The 21749-nt window shown below is 49.0% G+C and overlaps 1 protein-coding gene across 1 annotated transcript; it reads left to right on the top strand.

Annotated features, from left to right (window-relative positions):
* Positions 1-17479: 17479 nt before the first annotated feature.
* On the top strand, positions 17480-19534 carry LOC138666397 (E3 ubiquitin/ISG15 ligase TRIM25-like). Its single transcript, XM_069754625.1, has one exon. The coding sequence runs from the start codon at positions 17480-17482 to the stop codon at positions 18932-18934; it is 1455 nt and encodes a 484-aa protein (XP_069610726.1). The 3' UTR covers positions 18935-19534.
* The last annotated feature ends 2215 nt before the right edge of the window (positions 19535-21749 follow it).

The raw sequence follows: 21749 nt of genomic DNA, 5'->3' as shown, positions 1-21749 counted from the left end.
AGAGGTGTGAGTAGTATGAACTGACGACCTCCAAGATCCCTGATCTGGACCTTCTCAGGGATCCCGTACTGTCCATAAGCCCCGTCACTAACTTACTATTCACTGACATCTTGCAGCTTCTGTAAGGGTCGGGTGAGTAGTACTTCCCGTAGTCCCTCTCAAAAACCAAAGATGCGTGCCTATCGTACTGACACTTCTTTAGCAAGGACTTCACACTGGAGATTGCCTCACGGCTACCCCCAGTCGAGACAAGATGCTCGAGTTTCCTCCTCAGACTCTGATACAGTGGGGCAAAAAAGTATTTAGTCAGTCAGCAATAGTGCAAGTTCCACCACTTAAAAAGATGAGAGGCGTCTGTAATTTACATCATAGGTAGACCTCAACTATGGGAGACAAACTGAGAAAAAAAAATCCAGAAAATCACATTGTCTGTTTTTTTAACATTTTATTTGCATATTATGGTGGAAAATAAGTATTTGGTCAGAAACAAAATTTCATCTCAATACTTTGTAATATATCCTTTGTTGGCAATGACAGAGGTCAAACATTTTCTGTAAGTCTTCACAAGGTTGCCACACACTGTTGTTGGTATGTTGGCCTATTCCTCCATGCAGATCTCCTCTAGAGCAGTGATGTTTTTGGCTTTTCGCTTGGCAACACGGACTTTCAACTCCCTCCAAAGGTTTTCTATACGGTTGAGATCTGGAGACTGGCTAGGCCACTCCAGGACCTTGAAATGCTTCTTACGAAGCCACTCCTTCTTTGCCCTGGCGGTGTGCTTTGGATCATTGTCATGTTGAAAGACCCAGCCACGTTTCATCTTCAATGCCCTTGCTGATGGAAGGAGGTTTGCACTCAAAATCTCACAATATATGGCCCCATTCATTCTTTCATGTACCCGGATCAGTCGTCCTGGCCCCTTTGCAGAGAAACAGCCCCAAAGCATGATGTTTCCACCACAATGCTTTACAGTAGGTATGGTGTTTGATGGATGCAACTCAGTATTCTTTTTCCTCCAGACACGACAAGTTGAGTTTCTACCAAACAGTTCCAGTTTGGTTTCATCAGACCATAGGACATTCTCCCAAAACTTCTCTGGATCATCCAAATGCTCTCTAGCAAACTTCAGACGGGCCCGGACATGTACTGGCTTAAGCAGTGGGACACGTCTGGCACTGCAGGATCTGAGTCCATGGTGGCGTAGTGTGTTACTTATGGTAGGCCTTGTTACATTGGTCCCAGCTCTCTGCAGTTCATTCACTAGGTCCCCCCGCGTGGTTCTGGGATTTTTGCTTACCGTTCTTGTGATCATTCTGACCCCTCGGGGTGGGATTTTGCGTGGCGCCCCAGATCGAGGGAGATTATCAGTGGTCTTGTATGTCTTCCATTTTCTAATTATTGCTCCCACTGTTGATTTCTTCACTCCAAGCTGGTTGGCTATTGCAGATTCAGTCTTCCCAGCCTGGTGCAGGGCTACAATTTTGTTTCTGGTGTCCTTTGACAGCTCTTTGGTCTTCACCATAGTGGAGTTTGGAGTCAGACTATTTGAGGGTGTGCACAGGTGTCTTTTTATACTGATAACAAGTTTAAACAGGTGCCATTACTACAGGTAATGAGTGGAGGAAAGAGGAGACTCTTAAAGAAGTAGTTACAGGTCTGTGAGAGCCAGAAATCTTGATTGTTTGTTTCTGACCAAATACTTATTTTCCACCATAATATGCAAAAAAAATGATAAAAAAACAGACAATGTGATTTTCTGGATTTTTTTTTCTCAGTTTGTCTCCCATAGTTGAGGTCTACCTATGATGTAAATTACAGACGCCTCTCATCTTTTTAAGTGGTGGAACTTGCACTATTGCTGACTGACTAAATACTTTTTTGCCCCACTGTACAGGCGATCCCTGTTCAGGCTTCTGAGGTTCGAGAGTTGCCGGAAGAATCTCGCCACCCGATGTTTGAACATCTCCCACCACTCAGACTTAGTGTTACTTAGGCCCAGCAGTGGTACCTGGCTCTGAAGAAATTACTCAAAGGACCGTCTTACAACTTCTTCCTCAAGGAGTAACGAATTCAGCTTCCAATAACCCCTCTCCATCCGAGGAGTCTCTGTAACGCTCAGAGAAAACATAATTAAACAGTGATCAGAGAACTCCACATCCACAACCGACAACGACGCGGAGATGGCCTCCTCCTTCAAATAAAACCTGTTTAACCTAGACCTGCACTGACTACCTCTAAAAAAGGTGAACCCCGCATGGCCTGTGTTGTGCCAGATGTGGACATCCACCAGGCGTGCCTCACTTACTATCCTATTTAGCGCGATGCAATCGTAGGCCAGCAGGTCTCTGGAACCTCCTCTATCACAGGGTCTCGTGACGTTGTTGAAATCCCCTCCAAAGACCACCTGCGGACTCGAAAATAAGAAAGGTTTGACCTTCATGAAGAGACACTTGCGGTCCCACTGGGACTGAAGACCGTAGATGTTAATGAGCTGAAGCTCCTGTCCCCCCATGGAGACATCTAGGATCAAGCATCTCCCCATTTCTAACTCAATCAATCATCTGCATTCAACCGCTGCGGTCTTAAAAAGGACCGCCACCCCGCTATACGGCTCGGCCGCAGGAGACCATTAGGAGGGCCCGTGCCTCCACTCCCGCCTGCATTATGCATGGTTGATAAGTCAGTCAACCTGGTCTGCAAAAACAAAATGTCGACGTCAAGTTGGCCGAGAAAATGAAAGGCCGTGTACCTTGCCGCTTCTGACTTTATTCTGGCAAAATTAATGGTTGCCAGCATCAACGGGTGGGTGCCGCCATCATGATTGATTGAATTAGATAGCCTTTTTCTTCCCACCCCCAACAGTTTCACCCTCTTCCTCTGACAATGATGAGCTTTCAGTGCGCTTAAGACAAACAGACTCATCCATTCTCTTTTTACATACACTCTGGCCCTTGTCTGGTGGTCCTGAGGTAGTCCCCCCAGAAGGTTTTTTATTTGCCCCCTAAGAAGAAGACCCAGCGACCTCCTGAGCCCCAACAACCTTGTCCGCAACCTCTGGCCCGGGGTTCCCATTGCACCCCTCTGGAGGGGAGTCCTGGAGGGCCCGGAACCAGTTAGAGAGATCCATCAGAGGGGGGCGGCTGGACCTTCCAATGGCACCTGGATCAGGGCTACGGAGTCAGAGGGGTTGCACTCCGATGAGGAGGCTCGAGGCCCGGACCCCCTCTTATCCTTAGTTGTTTTCCTGTTACCCTTTCTCTTTTGCTGTGACCACTCCCTCTCTCCCTCATCCAGACTGTCACCGGATGAAGGTTCCTGGGCAGACATGGCATCCTTTTGCTTCTCCCTTTCAAGTCTCTTGACTTCCTCGCTCAATTCGCTGTCTTTAGGATCCTCAGCTGCAAGTGAAGCACCCGGGTCAGAGTTTAGGGACATTACTCCCTGCCCCCTGTTCCCATGGCGCTGCTCCTGCCGCCTGATATTGGATGGCGGCAGCCTGCTCCTCACCGGTTCCCTGCTTCCTCTGCCCCTACTGGTCCCTTCACCACCGAGATTAGTCCCGGCTTTCACCTGTCCCGCACTTGCCGCTTTCAGGACCGCATTGGCAAAGCAAAGTGGACAGCGACTGAACGGGTGACCGGGGTCACCACACAAGTTACACCTAATCCTGCCACAGGTAGCAGCGAGATGGCCGAGGTCCCCACACAGTGCGCATTTCTGGGTGGTACACTGCGCACTGAAGTGTGTGGGGCTGCCGCACCTGTGACAGACCTTAGGCTGCCCCAGTAGAAAATCAAGATCCTGTCCCTCCCCAAAAATGTTGAGGAAGGGATATGGGTAACGGTGTTTCCTGAAACCTTCAATTTCACCATGAAGGTCCAGGCTCCTGACCAGATACCATGCTCATCGAGGGTCTTCTCGGGAATACTGATGATGTCGCCGTATCGTCCAACCCAGGTGGAGATGTCCACACAGGAAAGTGACTTGTTACTGGTCAAAACGGTCACCTTCCTGACTGAGTTCTGGCAGGATATTGCTACAGGGAAGAAACCCTGCCATTTGGGGAGACCCCGAGCCAGCTCATGGCAAGACCAGAAAAGCTCAAGGCTATCAGGACTTAGGAAGTGGACCCTCTGGGTCACAACTTCAGAGCCCCCGAGGGCAAGTGAAGCAGATGTTGCCACCCCCTGTACAGGGAATGTTAGGGACAGGCCCAATGAGGGTAAAGCCGCGACTGCCGGAGCCAAAGGGACGACTGAAGATAGAACAAAGAGAGAACGGAAGACGGAGGGAAGACAGAGCTACTGAAGTGACAAGAATGGCGGAGGCACTGGACAGATAGAGGCAGCAAAAGACTAAGTACTGACCGGTAAGATGAAAGCACACGTTAGACGAAAAGAACGGAGACTCAGGACAGGCAGGCATGGGAGGAACACAGGACTGGAAGGCACAGCAGGAACACAGGACTGGAAGGCATGGCAGGAACACAGGACTGGAAGGCACGGCAGGAACACAGGACTGGAAGGCACGGCAGGAACACAGGACTGGTAGGAATGGCAGGAACACAGGACTGGAAGGCTCGGCAGGAACACAGGACTGGAATGCATGGCAGGAACACAGGACTGGAAGGCACGGCAGGAACACGGGACTGGTAGGTATGGCAGGAACACAGGACTGGAAAGCATGGCAGGAACACAGGACTGGAAGGCACTGCAGGAACACAGGACTGGAAGGCACGGCAGGAACACAGGAATGGAAGGCTCAGCAGGAACACAGGACTGGAAGGCATGGCAGGAATACACAGCCACGTCATTGTCCTCCTCCTCCTCGCTTAGGACGCTGGCTGGTGGCTCTCCTGAGGTATTTAACCCCTTTTCTGAGAACCGCCGCTGGTTCTTAAACCTATCCAGGAAGGGACCTGCGCTTTTCTCAATCCCCTCCCGGAGGAGCACTAACCGGAGCACCTCATCTCTGAAGGATCTGAACCTCTGGGAGGTCGCGGGTCTCTCCTTGTTAGAGGCTCGGATGTTCAGGATCCAGGCCTCCTGCAGCTCAACCTTCAGCCCGGTCAGTGCTTTGCTGGTGTCCTTGTACTCCCGTAGTATCGTGACCACTCGGGAGGAGAAGGAACTCGTGGATTCGCCGGAGCTCCTCGCCCCCCAGGATGTTCCTGGGTCTCCTTCCTGGGGCCTGGGGTGCCCCTGCCTCCCTCTCTGGGCAGATGATGAGCCGTCTCAGGGTTGGTGTAGGTGGGTATGGTTCTTCTCACCCGTCCCGACCTCCTCAGTCACTCTTGGGCCAGTTGCTTCTGCTCTCTGTCCCCCGCTGGCACAGAACGGGGAACAGAAGCCTGGGAAGCCATGCCGGCCACCCAGGAAGCCTGCCTCTCCCTGGGGAGAAGAGAGGCAGACTCTGGGCCTCCTGCTGGAAGTGCTGGAGCTCACAAGACAGGTGCTGCTCCTAGCCGGGTGTGACTGTGGGCACCAGTCCTACAGTCTCCTCCCCCATTAATGGCTGATAACAGGGAGCAATAGATTGTAGGCTCCTGTCCTATAGTCTCCTCCCCCATTAATGGCTGATAACAGGGAGCAACAGGGAGCAATAGATTGTAGTCTCCTGTCCTACAGTCCCCTCCCCCAGTAATGTCTGATAACAGGGAGTAGTAGATTGTAGTCTCCTGTCCTACAGTCACCTCCCTGTTGTGAATTCTGTGGCTGAATTCACTCCTGTGGTCACAAGTGGTACTGCAGCTTCTGAGCTTCCTCCCTCAGGTGTTCTGGTGAGCTCGTTAACTGCTTCATTACTTAACTCCGCCTGATGCTGCTATCCTTGCTCCTTGTCAATGTTTCAGTGTTGGATCTGAGCTTCTCCTGATTGTTCCTGTGACCTGCTGCTCTGTATAGCTAAGTGCTTTTTGCTTTTTTGTTGCTTTTTTTCTGTCCAGCTTGTCTTTTGTTTTGCTGGAAGCTCTGAGACGCAATGGGTGTACCGCCGTGCCGTTAGTTCGGCACGGTGGGTTTTTTTGCCCCCTTTGCGTGGTTTTGCTTTAGGGTTTTGTGTAGACTGCAAAGTTCGCTTTACTATCCTCGCTCTGTCCTAGAATATCGGGCCCCACTTTGCTGAATCTATTTCATCCCTACGTTTTGTCTTTTCATCTTACTCACAGTCATTATATGTGGGGGGCTGCCTTTTCCTTTGGGGAATTTCTCTGGGGCAAGTCAGGCCTATTTTTCTATCTTCAGGCTAGCTAGTTTCTTAGGCTGTGCCGAGTTGCCTAGGTAGTTGTTAGGCGCAATCCACAGCCGCTTTTAGTTGTGTTTAGGATAGGATCAGGTGTGCAGTCTACAGAGTTTCCATGTCTCAGAGCTCGTTCTTGTATTTTTGGGTATTTGTCAGATCACTGTGTGCGCTCTGATCGCTAAGCACACTGTGTTTCTGGATTGCCTTCATAACACCTGTCATTAGCAAACATAACAGTACAAGGAGCCTAACTAATGATTCTCAATAGAGGGAAAGAAAAAGTTCTGACATCATTTTTTTTTTTTTCTGCTCTGTGTTCACTTTTTTTTTTCCCCTAGACATTTGGGTGATTCTGGACACAGGTGTGGACATGGATATTCAGGGTCTGTGCTCTTCAATGGATAATCTCGTTATAAATGTACAAAAAATTCAAGATACTATTGATCAGAAATCTATGTTAGAACCAAGAATTCCTATTCCTGATTTGTTTTTTGGAGATAGAACTAAGTTTCTAAGTTTCAAAAATAATTGTAAGCTATTTCTGGCCTTGAAACCTCATTCTTCTGGTAATCCAGGTTTTGATTATTATTTCTTTTTTGCGCGGCGACCCTCAAGACTGGGCATTTTCTCTTGCGCCAGGAGACCCTGCATTGAGTAGTGTCGATGCGTTTTTCCTGGCGCTCGGATTGCTGTACGATGAGCCTAATTCAGTGGATCAGGCTGAGAAAAATTTGCTGGCTTTGTGCCAGGGTCAGGATGATATAGAAGTATATTGTCAGAAATTTAGGAAATGGTCAGTACTCACTCAGTGGAATGAATCTGCGCTGGCAGCTTTGTTCAGAAAGGGTCTCTCTGAGGCTCTTAAGGATGTCATGGTGGGATTTCCTATGCCTGCTGGTTTGAATGAGTCTTTGTCTTTGGCCATTCAGATCGGTCGACGCTTGCGCGAGCGTAAATCTGTGCACCATTTGGCGGTACTGCCTGAGGTTAAACCTGAGCCTATACAGTGCGATAGGACTATGACTAGAGTTGAACGGCAGGAATACAGACGTCTGAATGGTCTGTGTTTCTACTGTGGTGATTCCACTCATGCTATTTCTGATTGTCCTAAGCGCACTAAGCGGTCCGCTAGGTCTGCCGTCATTGGTACTGTACAGTCCAAATTCCTTCTGTCCATTACCTTGATATGCTCTTTGTCGTCGTTTTCTGTCATGGCGTTTGTGGATTCGGGCGCTGCCCTGAATCTGATGGATTTGGATTATGCTAAACGTTGTGGGTTTTTCTTGGAGCCTTTGCGGTGTCCTATTCCATTGAGAGGAATTGATGCTACACCTTTGGCCAAGAATAAACCTCAATACTGGGCCCAGCTGACCATGTGCATGGCTCCTGCACATCAGGAAGTTATTCGCTTTCTGGTGTTGCATAATCTGCATGATGTGGTCGTGTTGGGGTTGCCATGGCTACAAACCCATAATCCAGTATTGGATTGGAATTCCATGTCGGTATCCAGCTGGGGTTGTCAGGGGGTACATGGTGATGTTCCATTTTTGTCGATTTCGTCATCCACCCCTTCTGAGGTCCCAGAGTTCTTGTCTGATTATCAGGATGTATTTGAAGAGCCCAAGTCCGATGCTCTACCTCCGCATAGGGATTGTGATTGTGCTATCAATTTGATTCCTGGTAGTAAATTCCCTAAAGGTCGATTATTTAATTTATCCGTGCCCGAACACGCCGCTATGCGCAGTTATGTGAAGGAATCCCTGGAGAAGGGACATATTCGCCCATCGTCATCACCACTGGGAGCAGGGTTCTTCTTTGTAGCCAAGAAGGATGGTTCGCTGAGACCGTGTATTGATTACCGCCTTCTTAATAAGATCACTGTTAAATTTCAGTATCCCTTGCCATTGTTATCTGACTTGTTTGCTCGGATTAAGGGGGCTAGTTGGTTCACTAAGATAGATCTTCGTGGTGCGTATAATCTGGTGAGAATCAGGCAAGGAGATGAATGGAAAACTGCATTCAATACGCCCGAGGGTCATTTTGAGTATCTAGTGATGCCGTTCGGACTTGCCAATGCTCCATCTGTGTTTCAGTCTTTTATGCATGACATCTTCCGTGAGTATCTGGATAAATTCCTGATTGTTTACTTGGATGACATTTTGATCTTCTCAGATGATTGGGAGTCTCATGTGAAGCAGGTCAGAATGGTTTTTCAGGTCCTGCGTGCTAACTCTTTGTTTGTGAAGGGATCAAAGTGTCTCTTCGGTGTGCAGAAAGTTTCATTTTTGGGGTTCATCTTTACCCCTTCTACTATCGAGATGGATCCAGTTAAGGTCCAAGCCATCCAGGATTGGATTCAGCCGACATCTCTGAAAAGTCTGCAAAAGTTCCTGGGCTTTGCTAATTTTTATCGTCGCTTCATCTGTAATTTTTCTAGCATTGCCAAACCATTGACCGATTTGACCAAGAAGGGTGCTGATTTGGTTAATTGGTCTTCTGCTGCCGTGGAAGCTTTTCAGGAGTTGAAGCGTCGTTTTTGTTCTGCCCCTGTGTTGTGTCAGCCAGATGTTTCTCTTCCGTTCCAGGTCGAGGTTGATGCTTCTGAGATTGGAGCAGGGGCGGTTTTGTCACAGAGAGGTTCTGATTGCTCAGTGATGAAACCATGTGCTTTCTTTTCCAGGAAGTTTTTGCCCGCTGAGCGTAATTATGATGTGGGCAATCGAGAGTTGCTGGCCATGAAGTGGGCATTCGAGGAGTGGCGTCATTGGCTTGAAGGAGCTAAGCATCGCGTGGTGGTATTGACTGATCATAAGAACTTGACTTATCTCGAGTCTGCCAAGCGCTTGAATCCTAGACAGGCCCGTTGGTCGTTATTTTTTGCCCGCTTCGACTTTGTGATTTCGTACCTTCCGGGCTCTAAAAATGTGAAGGCGGATGCTCTGTCTAGGAGTTTTGTGCCCGACTCTCCGGGTTTATCTGAGCCAGCGGGTATCCTCAAGGAAGGAGTCATTGTGTCTGCCATCTCCCCTGATTTGCGGCGGGTGCTGCAAAAATTTCAGGCGAATAAACCTAATCGTTGTCCAGCAGAGAAACTGTTCGTCCCTGATAGGTGGACTAATAAACTTATCTCTGAACTTCATTGTTCGGTGTTGGCTGGTCATCCTGGAATCTTTGGTACCAGAGAGTTAGTGGCTAGATCCTTCTGGTGGCCATCTCTGTCACGGGATGTACGTACTTTTGTGCAGTCCTGTGGGATTTGTGCTAGGGCTAAGCCCTGCTGTTCTCGTGCCAGTGGGTTGCTTTTGCCCTTGCCGGTCCCAAAGAGGCCTTGAACACATATTTCGATGGATTTCATTTCTGACCTTCCCGTTTCTCAAAAGATGTCAGTCATTTGGGTGGTCTGTGATCGCTTTTCTAAAATGGTCCATCTGGTGCCCTTGGCTAAATTGCCTTCCTCCTCTGATTTGGTACCTTTGTTCTTTCAGCATGTGGTTCGGTTGCATGGCATTCCTGAGAATATTGTTTCTGACAGAGGTTCCCAGTTTGTTTCAAGGTTTTGGCGAGCCTTTTGTGGTAGGATGGGCATTGACCTATCCTTTTCCTCGGCTTTCCATCCTCAGACTAATGGCCAGACCGAACGAACCAATCAGACCTTGGAAACATATCTGAGATGTTTTGTTTCTGCAGACCAGGATGATTGGGTGTCCTTTTTGCCGTTGGCTGAGTTCGCCCTTAATAATCGGGCCAGCTCGGCTACCTTGGTTTCTCCATTTTTTTGCAATTCTGGGTTCCATCCTCGTTTCTCTTCAGGACAGGTTGAGTCTTCGGACTGTCCTGGTGTGGATTCTGTGGTGGATAGGTTGCAGCAGATCTGGACTCAGGTAGTGGACAATTTGATCTTGTCCCAGGAGAAAGCTCAACTTTTCGCTAATCGCAGACGCCGTGTGGGTCCCCGACTTCGTGTTGGGGATCTGGTTTGGTTATCTTCTCGTCATATTCCTATGAAGGTTTCCTCTCCTAAATTTAAACCTCGTTTTATTGGTCCGTATAGGATTTCTGAGGATCTCAATCCTGTGTCTTTTCGTTTGACCCTCCCAGACTCCTTTTCCATACATAATGTATTCTATAGGTCGTTGTTGCGGAGATACGTGGCACCTATGGTTCCATCTGTTGAGCCTCCTGCCCCGGTTTTGGTGGAGGGGGAATTGGAGTATATTGTGGAGAAGATTTTGGATTCTCGTGTTTCTAGACGGAAACTCCAGTATCTGGTTAAATGGAAGGGTTATGCTCAGGAAGATAATTCCTGGGTTTTTGCCTCTGATGTTCATGCTTCCGATCTTGTTCGTGCCTTTCATGCGGCTCATCCTGGTCGGCCTGGGGGCTCTGGTGAGGGTTCGGTGACCCCTCCTCAAGAGGGGGGTACTGTTGTGAATTCTGTGGCTGAATTCACTCCTGTGGTCACAAGTGGTACTGCAGCTTCTGAGCTTCCTCCCTCAGGTGTTCTGGTGAGCTCGTTAACTGCTTCATTACTTAACTCCGCCTGATGCTGCTATCCTTGCTCCTTGTCAATGTTTCAGTGTTGGATCTGAGCTTCTCCTGATTGTTCCTGTGACCTGCAGCTCTGTATAGCTAAGTGCTTTTTGCTTTTTTGTTGCTTTTTTTCTGTCCAGCTTGTCTTTTGTTTTGCTGGAAGCTCTGAGACGCAAAGGGTGTACCGCCGTGCCGTTAGTTCGGCACGGTGGGTTTTTTTGCCCCCTTTGCGTGGTTTTGCTTTAGGGTTTTGTGTAGACTGCAAAGTTCGCTTTACTATCCTCGCTCTGTCCTAGAATATCGGGCCCCACTTTGCTGAATCTATTTCATCCCTACGTTTTGTCTTTTCATCTTACTCACAGTCATTATATGTGGGGGGCTGCCTTTTCCTTTGGGGAATTTCTCTGGGGCAAGTCAGGCCTATTTTTCTATCTTCAGGCTAGCTAGTTTCTTAGGCTGTGCCGAGTTGCCTAGGTAGTTGTTAGGCGCAATCCACAGCCGCTTTTAGTTGTGTTTAGGATAGGATCAGGTGTGCAGTCTACAGAGTTTCCACGTCTCAGAGCTCGTTCTTGTATTTTTGGGTATTTGTCAGATCACTGTGTGCGCTCTGATCGCTAAGCACACTGTGTTTCTGGATTGCCTTCATAACACCTGTCATTAGCAAACATAACACCTCCCCCAGTAATGGCTGATAATGGAGTAGTAGATTGTAGTCTCCTGTCCTACAGTCTCCTCCCCAGCAATGGCTGCTAACAGGGAGTAGTAGATTGTAGTCTCCTGTCCTACAGTCCCCTCCCCCAGTAATGGCTGATAACGGAGTAGTAGATTGTAGTCTCCTGTCCTACAGTCCCCTCCCCCAGTAATGACTGATAACGGAGTAGTAGATTGTAGTCTCCTCCCAGTAATGACTGATAACAGGGAGTAGTAGATTGTAGTCTCCTGTCCTACAGTCCCCTCCCCCAGTAATGTCTGATAACAGGGAGTAGTAGACTGTAGTCTCCTGTCCTACAGTCCCCTCCCCCAGAGGCGTAGCTAGAGCTTTTGCCGCCCGGGGCTGTTCCCGAGTTTGGCGACCCCCCCCCCCTCCCCCGGCTCAATAAACACAGAGGTTACCAAAAATGGTTTTCCTGTTTTGTAGAACTTAAACTGGGCCTAATGGTGTCACCCCCACATGCCAAACCTGTGACTTAATACCACCACACCATGACCAGACCACATAGTGACCGAATAATACTACATACAAGGGACAAATACCACAACACCATTTCCAGACCACATATTACCACCACATAGTGACTGAATACTACAATACTGATCAGTAATAAAAAAACACACAATACTATCACCATAAGTGCCAGTATTCACAGGAGATCTGTACTTAGTATGCAGTGTCTGTGTAGAGGTAATACAGAGATCACTGGTGGTATTATACACAGGAACTCTGTATATAATGTATAGATAATACAGTGATCACTGGTGACATTGTACACAGGACCGCTGTATATAGTATACAGTGTATAGTGTCAGTGTATAGGTAACACTGACTCACCAGTGACGTCTCTAGTTGCAGTTCTTCATCTTTCATCCAGCACAGACCGCCATCATTCCTTCCAGCCAGGACTCGTTTCTGCAGGAAATAACACAGTTATCTCGAGCTCCGCTTGCAGAACACATTACTTAATTTTTCACAACTTCTACATTACACCACATGAAGAAAAAAAGGTGATATAGTGTCACTCTGCACAGTAACAGGACCGCCCCCCCATTTAAAACAGTATACTCAAAAAATAAAATAAATACATCACTGCAGTAATAATATCCCTTAATTAGCCCCTATGGTAACACTATTCCCCACCCTGGCCCCGTTTATCTCATTCCTGGCTCCAGCCATATGTTCTCGCATCCTGCCCTCATGAGTATCCATTTTACCCCACATGATCTCCCCATCCTGCCCCACCAGCCTCCATCGTATCCATCCTGCCCCATGATCCAATCCTGCCCCATGATCCAATCCTGCCCCGTGTCTCCAATCATGCCCCGTATCTACATTCTGCCCATGCCTCAAGTCCTGCCCCGAGTGTGTCCAGCAATCTGCCCCAGTGTGTCCAGCATATTACCCCCATGTTGTCCAGCAATCTGCCCCAGTGTGTCCAGCATATTACCCCCAGTGTGTCCAGCAATCTGCCCCAGTATGTCCAGCACTGCCCCCAGTATGTCAGGCAATCTGCCCCAGTGTCCAGCATTGCCCCAGTGTGTCCAGCAATCTGCCCCAGTGTATCCAGCATATTACCCCCAGTGTGTCCAGCATATTACCCCCAGTGTCCAGCATTGCCCCAGTGTGTCCAGCATATTACTCCCAGTGTGTCCAGCAATCTGCCCCAGTGTGTCCAGCATATTACCCCCAGTGTGTCCAGCAATCTGCCCCAGTATGTCCAGCACTGCCCCCAGTGTGTCCAGCAATCTGCCCCCAGTGTGTCCAGCAATCTGCCCCAGTGTGTCCAGCAATCTGCCCCAGTGTATCCAGCATATTACCCCCAGTGTGTCCAGCATATTACCCCCAGTGTCCAGCATTGCCCCAGTGTGTCCAGGATATTACTCCCAGTGTGTCCAGCAATCTGCCCCAGCGTGTCCGGCATATTACCCCCAGTGTGTCCAGCAATCTGCCCCAGTATGTCCAGCACTGCCCCCAGTGTGTCCAGCATATTACCCCCAGTGTCCAGCATTGCCCCAGTGTGTCCAGCATATTACTCCCAGTGTGTCCAGCAATCTGCCCCAGCGTGTCCAGCATATTACCCCCAGTGTGTCCAGCAATCTGCCCCAGTATGTCCAGCACTGCCCCCAGTGTGTCCAGCAATCTGCCCCAGTATGTCCAGCACTGCCCCAGTGTGTCCAGCAATCTGCCCCAGTGTGTCCAGCATATTACCCCTAGTGTGTCCAGCATATTACCCCCAGTGTGTCCAGCAACCTGCCCCAGTATGTCCAGCATATTGCCCCAGTGTGTCCAGTATTGCCCCTGGACAGTGTGTCCAGCAATCTGCCCAGTGTGTCCAGCAATCTGCCCCAGTGTGCCCAGCAATCTGCCCCAGTGTGTCCACCATATTACCCCCATTGTGTCCAGCAATCTGCCCCAGTGTGTCCAGCATATTACCCCCAGGTTGTCCAGCAATCTGCCCCAGTGTGTCCAGCAATCTGCCCCAGTATGTCCAGCACTGCCCCCAGTGTGTCCAGCAATCTGCCCCAGTGTCCCGCATTGCCCCAGTGTGTCCAGCAGTCTGCCCCAGTGTGTCCAGCATATTACCCCCAGTGTCCAGCATTGCCCCAGTGTGTCCAGCATATTACCCCCAGTGTGTCCAGCATATTACCCCCAGTGTCCAGCATTGCCCCAGTGTGTCCAGAAATCTGCCCCAGGGTCTCCAGCATTGCCCCAGTGTGTCCAGCATTGCCCCCAGTGTGTCCAGCAATCTGCCCCAGTGTGCACAGCAATCTGCCCCAGTGTGCACAGCAATCTGCCCCACTGTGCACAGCAATCTGCCCCAGTGTCCAGAATTGCCCCAGCATGTCCAGCAATCTGCCCCAGTGTCCAGCATTGCCCCAGTGTCCAGAAATCTGCCCCAGGGTCTCCAGCATTGCCTCAATGTGCCCAGAAATCTGCCCCAGGGTCTCCAGTATTGCCCCAGTGTGTCCAGCATTGCCCCAGTGTGTCCAGCATTGCCCCCAGTGTGTCCAGCAATCTGCCCCAGTGTCCAGCATTGCCCCAGTGTGTCCAGCAATCTGCCCCAGTGTCCAGCATTACCCCAGTGTGTCCAGAAATCTGCCCCAGGGTCTCCAGCATTGCCCCCAGTGTGCACAGCAATCTGCCCCAGTGTGCACAGCAATCTGCCCCAGTGTACACAGCAATCTGCCCCAGTGTGCACAGCAATCTGCCCCAGTGTGCACAGCAATCTGCCCCAGTGTGCACAGCAATCTGCCCCAGGGTGCACAGCAATCTGCCCCAACGTGCACAGCAATCTGCCCCAGCGTGTCCAGCATTGCCGCAGTGTGTCCAGCAATCTGCCCCAGTGTCCAGCATTGCCCCAGGGTCTCCAGCATTGCCCCAGTATGTCCAGAAATCTGCCCCAGTGTGTCCAGAAGTCTGCCCCAGGGTCTCCAGCATTGCCTCAATGTGTCCAGAAATCTGCCCCAGGGTCTCCAGTATTGCCCCAGTGTGTCAAACAATCTGCCCCATGGTCTCCTGTATTGCCTCAGTGTGTCCAGCATTCTGCCCCATGATCTCCAGTATTGCCCCAGTGTGTCCAGCAATCTGCCCCATGGTCTCCAGTATTGCCCCAGTGTGTCCAGCAATCTGCCCCATGGTCTCCAGTATTGCCCCAGTGTGTCCAGCAATCTGCCCCATGGTCTCCAGTATTGCCCCAGTGTGTCCAGCATTGCCCCCAGACAGAGTCAGACATAAAGAAAAAAAAAGTAAAATCCTCACCTCTCCCGTTCCTAGCTCAGGTCCGGTGCAGTCAGCGTCTCTCCGGCTCTGCAACGCTCAGGACAGAGAGGCTGAGCGGCGCGCACAGTGATGACGTCATTGTGCCCTCTGCCCTGAGACGTCGCAGAGTCAGAGGGCGCTGAAGACGCTGCAGCTGCCGCAGGAACCAGGAGAGGTGAGTATTAGAGCGGGGGCCAGGGGTCGGGGGTGGGGGGAGCCTGGTAGTGGCGGCGGACAGCGCCGCCTGAAGATTTAAAGGGCCCGCGTCTTTTTTTTTTTTTTCTTCCTTCTCCTGCAGCGCCGGCCGCCCCCTGCATTGTGCCGCCCGGGGCGGCCCGCCCCCCCCTTCCTACGCCACTGCCCTCCCCCAGTAATGGCTGATAACGGAGTAGTAGATTGTAGTCTCCTGTCCTACAGTCCCCTCCCCCAGTAATGTCTGATAACAGGGAGTAGTAGATTGCAGTCTCCTGTCCTACAGTCCCCTCCCCCAGTAATGGCTGATAACGGAGTAGTAGATTGTAGTCTCCTCCCAGTAATGACTGATAACAGGGAGTAGTAGATTGTAGTCTCCTGTCCTACAGTCCCCTCCCCCAGTAATGTCTGATAACAGGGAGTAGTAGATTGTTGTCTCCTGTCCTACAGTCCCCTCCCCCAGTAATGGCTGATAACGGAGTAGTAGATTGTAGTCTCCTGTCCTACAGTCCCCTCCCCCAGTAATGTCTGATAACAGGGAGTAGTAGATTGTAGTCTCCTGTCCTACAGTCACCTCCCCCAGTAATGGCTGATAACAAGGAGCAATAGATTGTAGTCTCCTGTCCTACAGTCTCCTCCCCCAGTAATGGCTGATAACGGAGTAGTAGATTGTAGGCTCCTGTCCTACAGTCTCCTCCCCCAGTAATGGCTGATAACGGAGTAGTAGATTGTAGGCTCCTGTCCTACAGTCTCCTCCCCCAGTAATGGCTGATAACGGAGTAGTAGATTGTAGGCTCCTGTCCTACAGTCAACTCCCCCAGTAATGGCTGATAACGGAGTAGTAGATTGTAGTCTCCTCCCAGTAATGACTGATAACAAGGAGCAATAGATTGTAGTCTCCTGTCCTACAGTCTCCTCCCCCAGTAATGGCTGATAACGGAGTAGTAGATTGTAGGCTCCTGTCCTACAGTCTCCTCCCCCAGTAATGGCTGATAACGGAGTAGTAGATTGTAGGCTCCTGTCCTACAGTCTCCTCCCCCAGTAATGGCTGATAACGGAGTAGTAGATTGTAGGCTCCTGTCCTACAGTCAACTCCCCCAGTAATGGCTGATAACAGGGTAATTCCATGAGTCGGGTGACCCTGGCTTCTTCTGGTTGCTGTCTGCTGACCACAGGCTGGAATCCTCAGACATAAACATTTGCTACATTGTTTACAAACATTCCACTGATACATTTCTGCCCTCTGACACATTGTAGCAATCGCTGAGACTTCATGGAGGGCTTTGGTCTGACCATGGATGTTAAAAATGGTGGAGACGTCACTGAACATTTAAAGGTACCTTTACACTAAACGACTTACCAACGATCACGACCAGCGATACGACCTGGCCGTGATCGTTGGTAAGTCGTTGTGTGGTCGCTGGGGAGCTGTCACACAGACAGCTCTCCAGCGACCAACGATCAGGGGAACGACTTCGGCATCGTTGAAACTGTCTTCAACGATGCCGAAGTCCCCCGGGTAACTAGGGTAAACATCGGGTTACTAAGCGCAGGGCTGCGCTTAGTAAACTGATATTTAACCTGGTTACCATTGTAAAAGTTAAAAAAAAAAAAAGTACATACTCACATTCTGATGTCTGTCACGTTCCCCGGCGTCCACTGTGTCAGCGCCGGCCGTAAAGCAGAGCACAGCGGTGACGTCCGGCGCTGACACAGTGGATGCCGGGGGACGTGACAGACATCAGAATGTGAGTATGTACTGTTTTTTTTTTTTATCTTTTACCATGGTAACCAGGGGAAATATTGGGTTACTAAGCGCGGCCCTGCGCTTAGTAACCCGATATTTACCCTGGTTACAAGTGAACACACAAGTCACACACGCCGATCCAGCGATGACAGCGGGTGATCAGCGACCAAAAAATGGTCCTGATCATTCCCCAACGACCAACGATCTCCCAGCAGGGGCCTGATCGTTGGTCGCTGTCACACATAACGAGATCGTTAGCGGGATCGTTGCTACGTCACCAAAAGCGTGACGTTGCAATGATATTGTTAACGATATCGTTATGTGTGACGGTACCTTTGGCAGAAAGTTGCCACGTGAATTGTGACATCATTGAGAACAAACCCAGAAGTGATTCCCAATCCCCACCCCACCCTCGTACACATCTAAGCTGTGTCATTGGTTGGACTCTCAGGAAATTACTTCCTGTTCCTCCAGCAACCATCACTATTCTGCCTGAAGAAGAAGGCTACCTCCGTCTGGCCCAGGACTTCATTCTGCTCTCCACCATGGCTTTTGCAATCCTTCGAGAAGAGTTGAACTGCTCCATCTGCCTGAACATCTACACGGACCCCGTCACCCTGAGGTGTGGACACAACTTCTGCCGGGTGTGTATCGATCATGTGCTGGGATCACAGGAGGGGGTCGGAGTTTACAGCTGTCCTGAATGCAGAGAAGAGTTCCCAGAGCGTCCTGACCCGGTCAGGAGCATAACGCTCCGCAACATTGTAGAGCGATGTGTTTCGTCCCTGCCCGAAGAGAGGGTGGAGGAGATCTTCTGCACCTATTGTGTTCACTATCCGGTAGCTGCCGTTAAGTCCTGTCTCCATTGTGAAGCTTCCCTGTGTGAGGAGCATCTGATGGTCCACAACAGGTCCCCAGAACATGTCCTCTCTGAGCCCAGCAATTCCCTGCAGAGCAGAAAATGCTCCGTGCACAAGAAGATCCTGGAGTACTACTGCACCCAGGACACATCCTGCATCTGTGTCACCTGCTGCCTGGCTGGGGACCACAAAGGACATAAGGTGGAGCAGCTGGTTGAAGCCTCCACCAAGAAAAAGGAGACCCTCAAAATGATCCTCACAAAGCTGTTGGCAAAGAGAGCAGACATCGAGGTCAAAGTCCAAAACCTGCAGGAACACAAGACAGAAGTACACAAAAGGGCAACTGGAATTACCGAGACAGTCGGTGCTCTTTTCCGAGACCTCAGGAGACAGTTAGAAGACCTGGAGGACAAGATCTTGAGTGTCATCTCCCAGAACGAAGAGCAAGTTTCAGTCACGGTCACCGATCTGATCCAACAATTGGAGTCAAAGAAGGACGAGCTGTCCAGGAAGATGTCTCACATCGAGAAGGTCTGTACCACGATCGATCCATTACTTGTCTTACAAGAACAGGAATCCAGACGAAAAGACTTCTGTGATACGGAGAAGACAGATAACGAGGAACGACAAACCTACGATGAAAAGGTCCAAAATATCGGTGGCCTGGATGAGGAGCTGCTGTGGGTGACCATACGCACGGGCTTAGCCAGCATTATGTCTAGTGTGAAGCTCGGCATGGATGAGAAGAAGGCTTCGGACATGGTGCTTGATGTGAATACTGCCGAAAATCATTTAATCATATCAGATGATGCTAAAAGTATTTCAGGGAGTTTCAATGAAACCCGTCAGCCACCACTACCAGAGAGATTTCAGACCTACCCCAGGTGCTGAGCACCAAGACATTCTCTGCAAGAAACCATTGCATGGAGTGGGAGGTAAATGCTGCATCAGAGTGCTGGAGCGTGGGAATGTGTTACCCCAGTATGGACAGAAAGGGAGAAGGGTCGTGTCTTGGATTTAATCCCAAATCCTGGTGCTTACAGAAAAACGGACAGCAATGCTCAGTGATACATAATGGCTGGAAGGTCTATTTACCCCAGGTCCCTAATTCAAACAAATTTTTGATGTGTCTGGAGTACGAGGCCGGGCAGCTGTCCTTCTATGAGCTGGGTGACCCCATCAGACACCTGCACACCTTCACCGCCAAATTCTCCGAGCCCCTGCATGCTGCTTATTATGTGTGGGGATATTATTCCACATTAACATTAAAATAAGTTATGAGATTTAGTGTCGCTGAAATAAAAATGAGATGTAAAGTCCAACCCTGAGGCTCATGTACAGTGTACTTTACTACTACAGATCTACTTTACATTAGGTACCTGTAGAGATCCTGAGTATTATACCCAGAGCTGCACTCACTATTCTGCCGGTGCAGTCACTGTGCACATACATACATTACTGATCCTGAGTTACATCCTGTATTATACCCCAGAGCTGCACTCACTATTCTGCCGGTGCAGTCACTGTGCACATACATACATTACTGATCCTGAGTTACATCCTGTATTATACCCCAGAGCTGCACTCACTATTCTGCTGGTGCAGTCACTGTGTACATACATTACTGATCCTGAGTAACCTCCTGTATTATACCCCAGAGCTGCACTCACTATTCTGCTGGTGCAGTCACTGTGCACATACATACATTACTGATCCTGAGTTACATCCTGTATTATACTCCAGAGCTGCACTCCCTATTCTGCTGGTGCAGTCACTGTGTACATACATTACATTACTGATCCTGCACTGATCCTGAGTTACAGCTTGTATTATACTCCAGAGCTGCACTCACTATTCTGCTGGTGCAGTCACTGTGTACATACATTACATTACTGATCCTGTGCTGATCCAAAGTTACAGCCTGTATTAAACTCCAGAGCTGCACTCACTATTCTGCTGGTTAATACACACTGTAAATGATGCAGCATCAATCAATTATATTATGCTGTTCGTAATGTCACCAGTGAGCACCTGTACACTATACACTATATACAGAGTTCTGCATAATGTCACTGGTGATCACTATATTACCTGTATATTGACACTATTTACAGAGGTCCTGTGTATAATGTCACTGGTGATCACTGTATTACCTGTACACTTACACTATATACAGAGCTCCTGTGCATAATCTCACTGGTGATCACTGTATTACCTGTACAATATATACAGTTAGGTCCATATATATTTGGACAGAGACAACATTTTTCTGTCAGATGTTCAGCTTTCATTTGAGGGTATCCACATTAAAATTAGATGAAGGGTTTAGGAGTTTCAGCTCCTTAACATGTGCCATCCTGTTTTTTAAAGGGACCAAAAGTAATTGGACAATTGATTCCAAGGCTATTTCAAGGACACGTGTGGGCAATCCCTTCGTTATGTCATTCTCAATTAAGCAGATAAAAGGCCTGGAGTTGATTTGAGGTGTGGTGCTTGCATTTGGAAAGTTTTGCTGTGAAGTAAACATGAGGTCAAAGGAGCTCTCCATGCAGGTGAAACAAGCCATCCTTAAGCTGCGAAAACAGAAAAATCCCATCCGAGAAATTGCTACAATATTAGGAGTGGCAAAATCTACAGTTTGGTACATCCTGAGAAAGAAAGAAAGCACTGGTGAACTCATCAATGTAAAAAGGCCTGGGCGCCCATGGAAGACAACAGTGGTGGATGATCACAGAATAATCTCCATGGTGAAGAGAAACCCCTTCACAACAGCCAACCAAGTGACCAACACTCTCCAGGAGGTAGGCGTATCAATATCCAAATCTACCACAAAGAGAAGACTGCATGAAAGTAAATACAGAGGGTTCACTGCACGGTGCAAGCCACTCATAAACATCAAGAATAAAAAGGCTAGACTGGACTTTGCTAAAAAACATCTAAAAAAGCCAGCTCAGTTCTGGAATAACATTCTTTGGACAGATGAAACCAAGATCAACCTCTACCAGAATGATGGAAAGAGAAAAGTATGGAGAAGGCGTGGTCCAGCTCATGATCCAAAGCACACCACATCATCTGTAAAACACGGCGGAGGCAGTGTGATGGCTTGGGCATGCATGGCTGCCGGTGGCACTGGGTCACTAATGTTTATTGATGATGTGACACAGGACAGAAGCAGCCGAATGAATTCTGAGGTATTCAGAGACATACTGTGGGCTCAGATCCAGCCAAATGTAGCCAAACTGATTGGTCGTCGTTTCATACTACAGATGGACAATGACCCAAAACATAAAGCCAAAGCAACCCAGGAGTTTATTAAAGCAAAGAAGTGGAATATTCTAGAATGGCCAAGTCAGTCACCTGATCTCAACCCAATTGAGCAGCATTTCACTTGTTAAAGACTAAACTTCATACAGAAAGGCCACAAACAAACAGCAACTGAAAACCACCGCAGTGAAGGCCTGGCAGAGCATCAAAAAGGAGGAAACACAGCGTCTGGTGATGTCCTTGTGTTCAAGACTTCAGGCAGTCATTGCCAACAAAGGGTTTTCAACCAAGTACTAGAAATCTAATCTAAAATTATTGAATCTGTCCAATTACTTTTGGTCCCTTTAAAAACAGGGTGGCACATGTTAAGGAGCTGAAACTCCTAAACCCTTCATTCAATTTTAATGTGGATACCCTCAAATGAAAGCTAAAAGTCTGAACT

Source organism: Ranitomeya imitator, chromosome 2 (genome assembly GCF_032444005.1).
Source record: "Ranitomeya imitator isolate aRanImi1 chromosome 2, aRanImi1.pri, whole genome shotgun sequence".
In the NCBI taxonomy this organism is placed as follows: domain Eukaryota; kingdom Metazoa; phylum Chordata; class Amphibia; order Anura; family Dendrobatidae; genus Ranitomeya; species Ranitomeya imitator.
Note: the sequence above shows the minus strand (reverse complement) of the source record. Positions and strands in the feature narration are given on the sequence as shown.

Bases quoted from the DNA above. Each gene is read 5' to 3' on its own strand.
- LOC138666397 (XM_069754625.1), top strand. From the start codon at position 17,480: ATGATATTGTTAACGATATCGTTATGTGTGACGGTACCTTTGGCAGAA.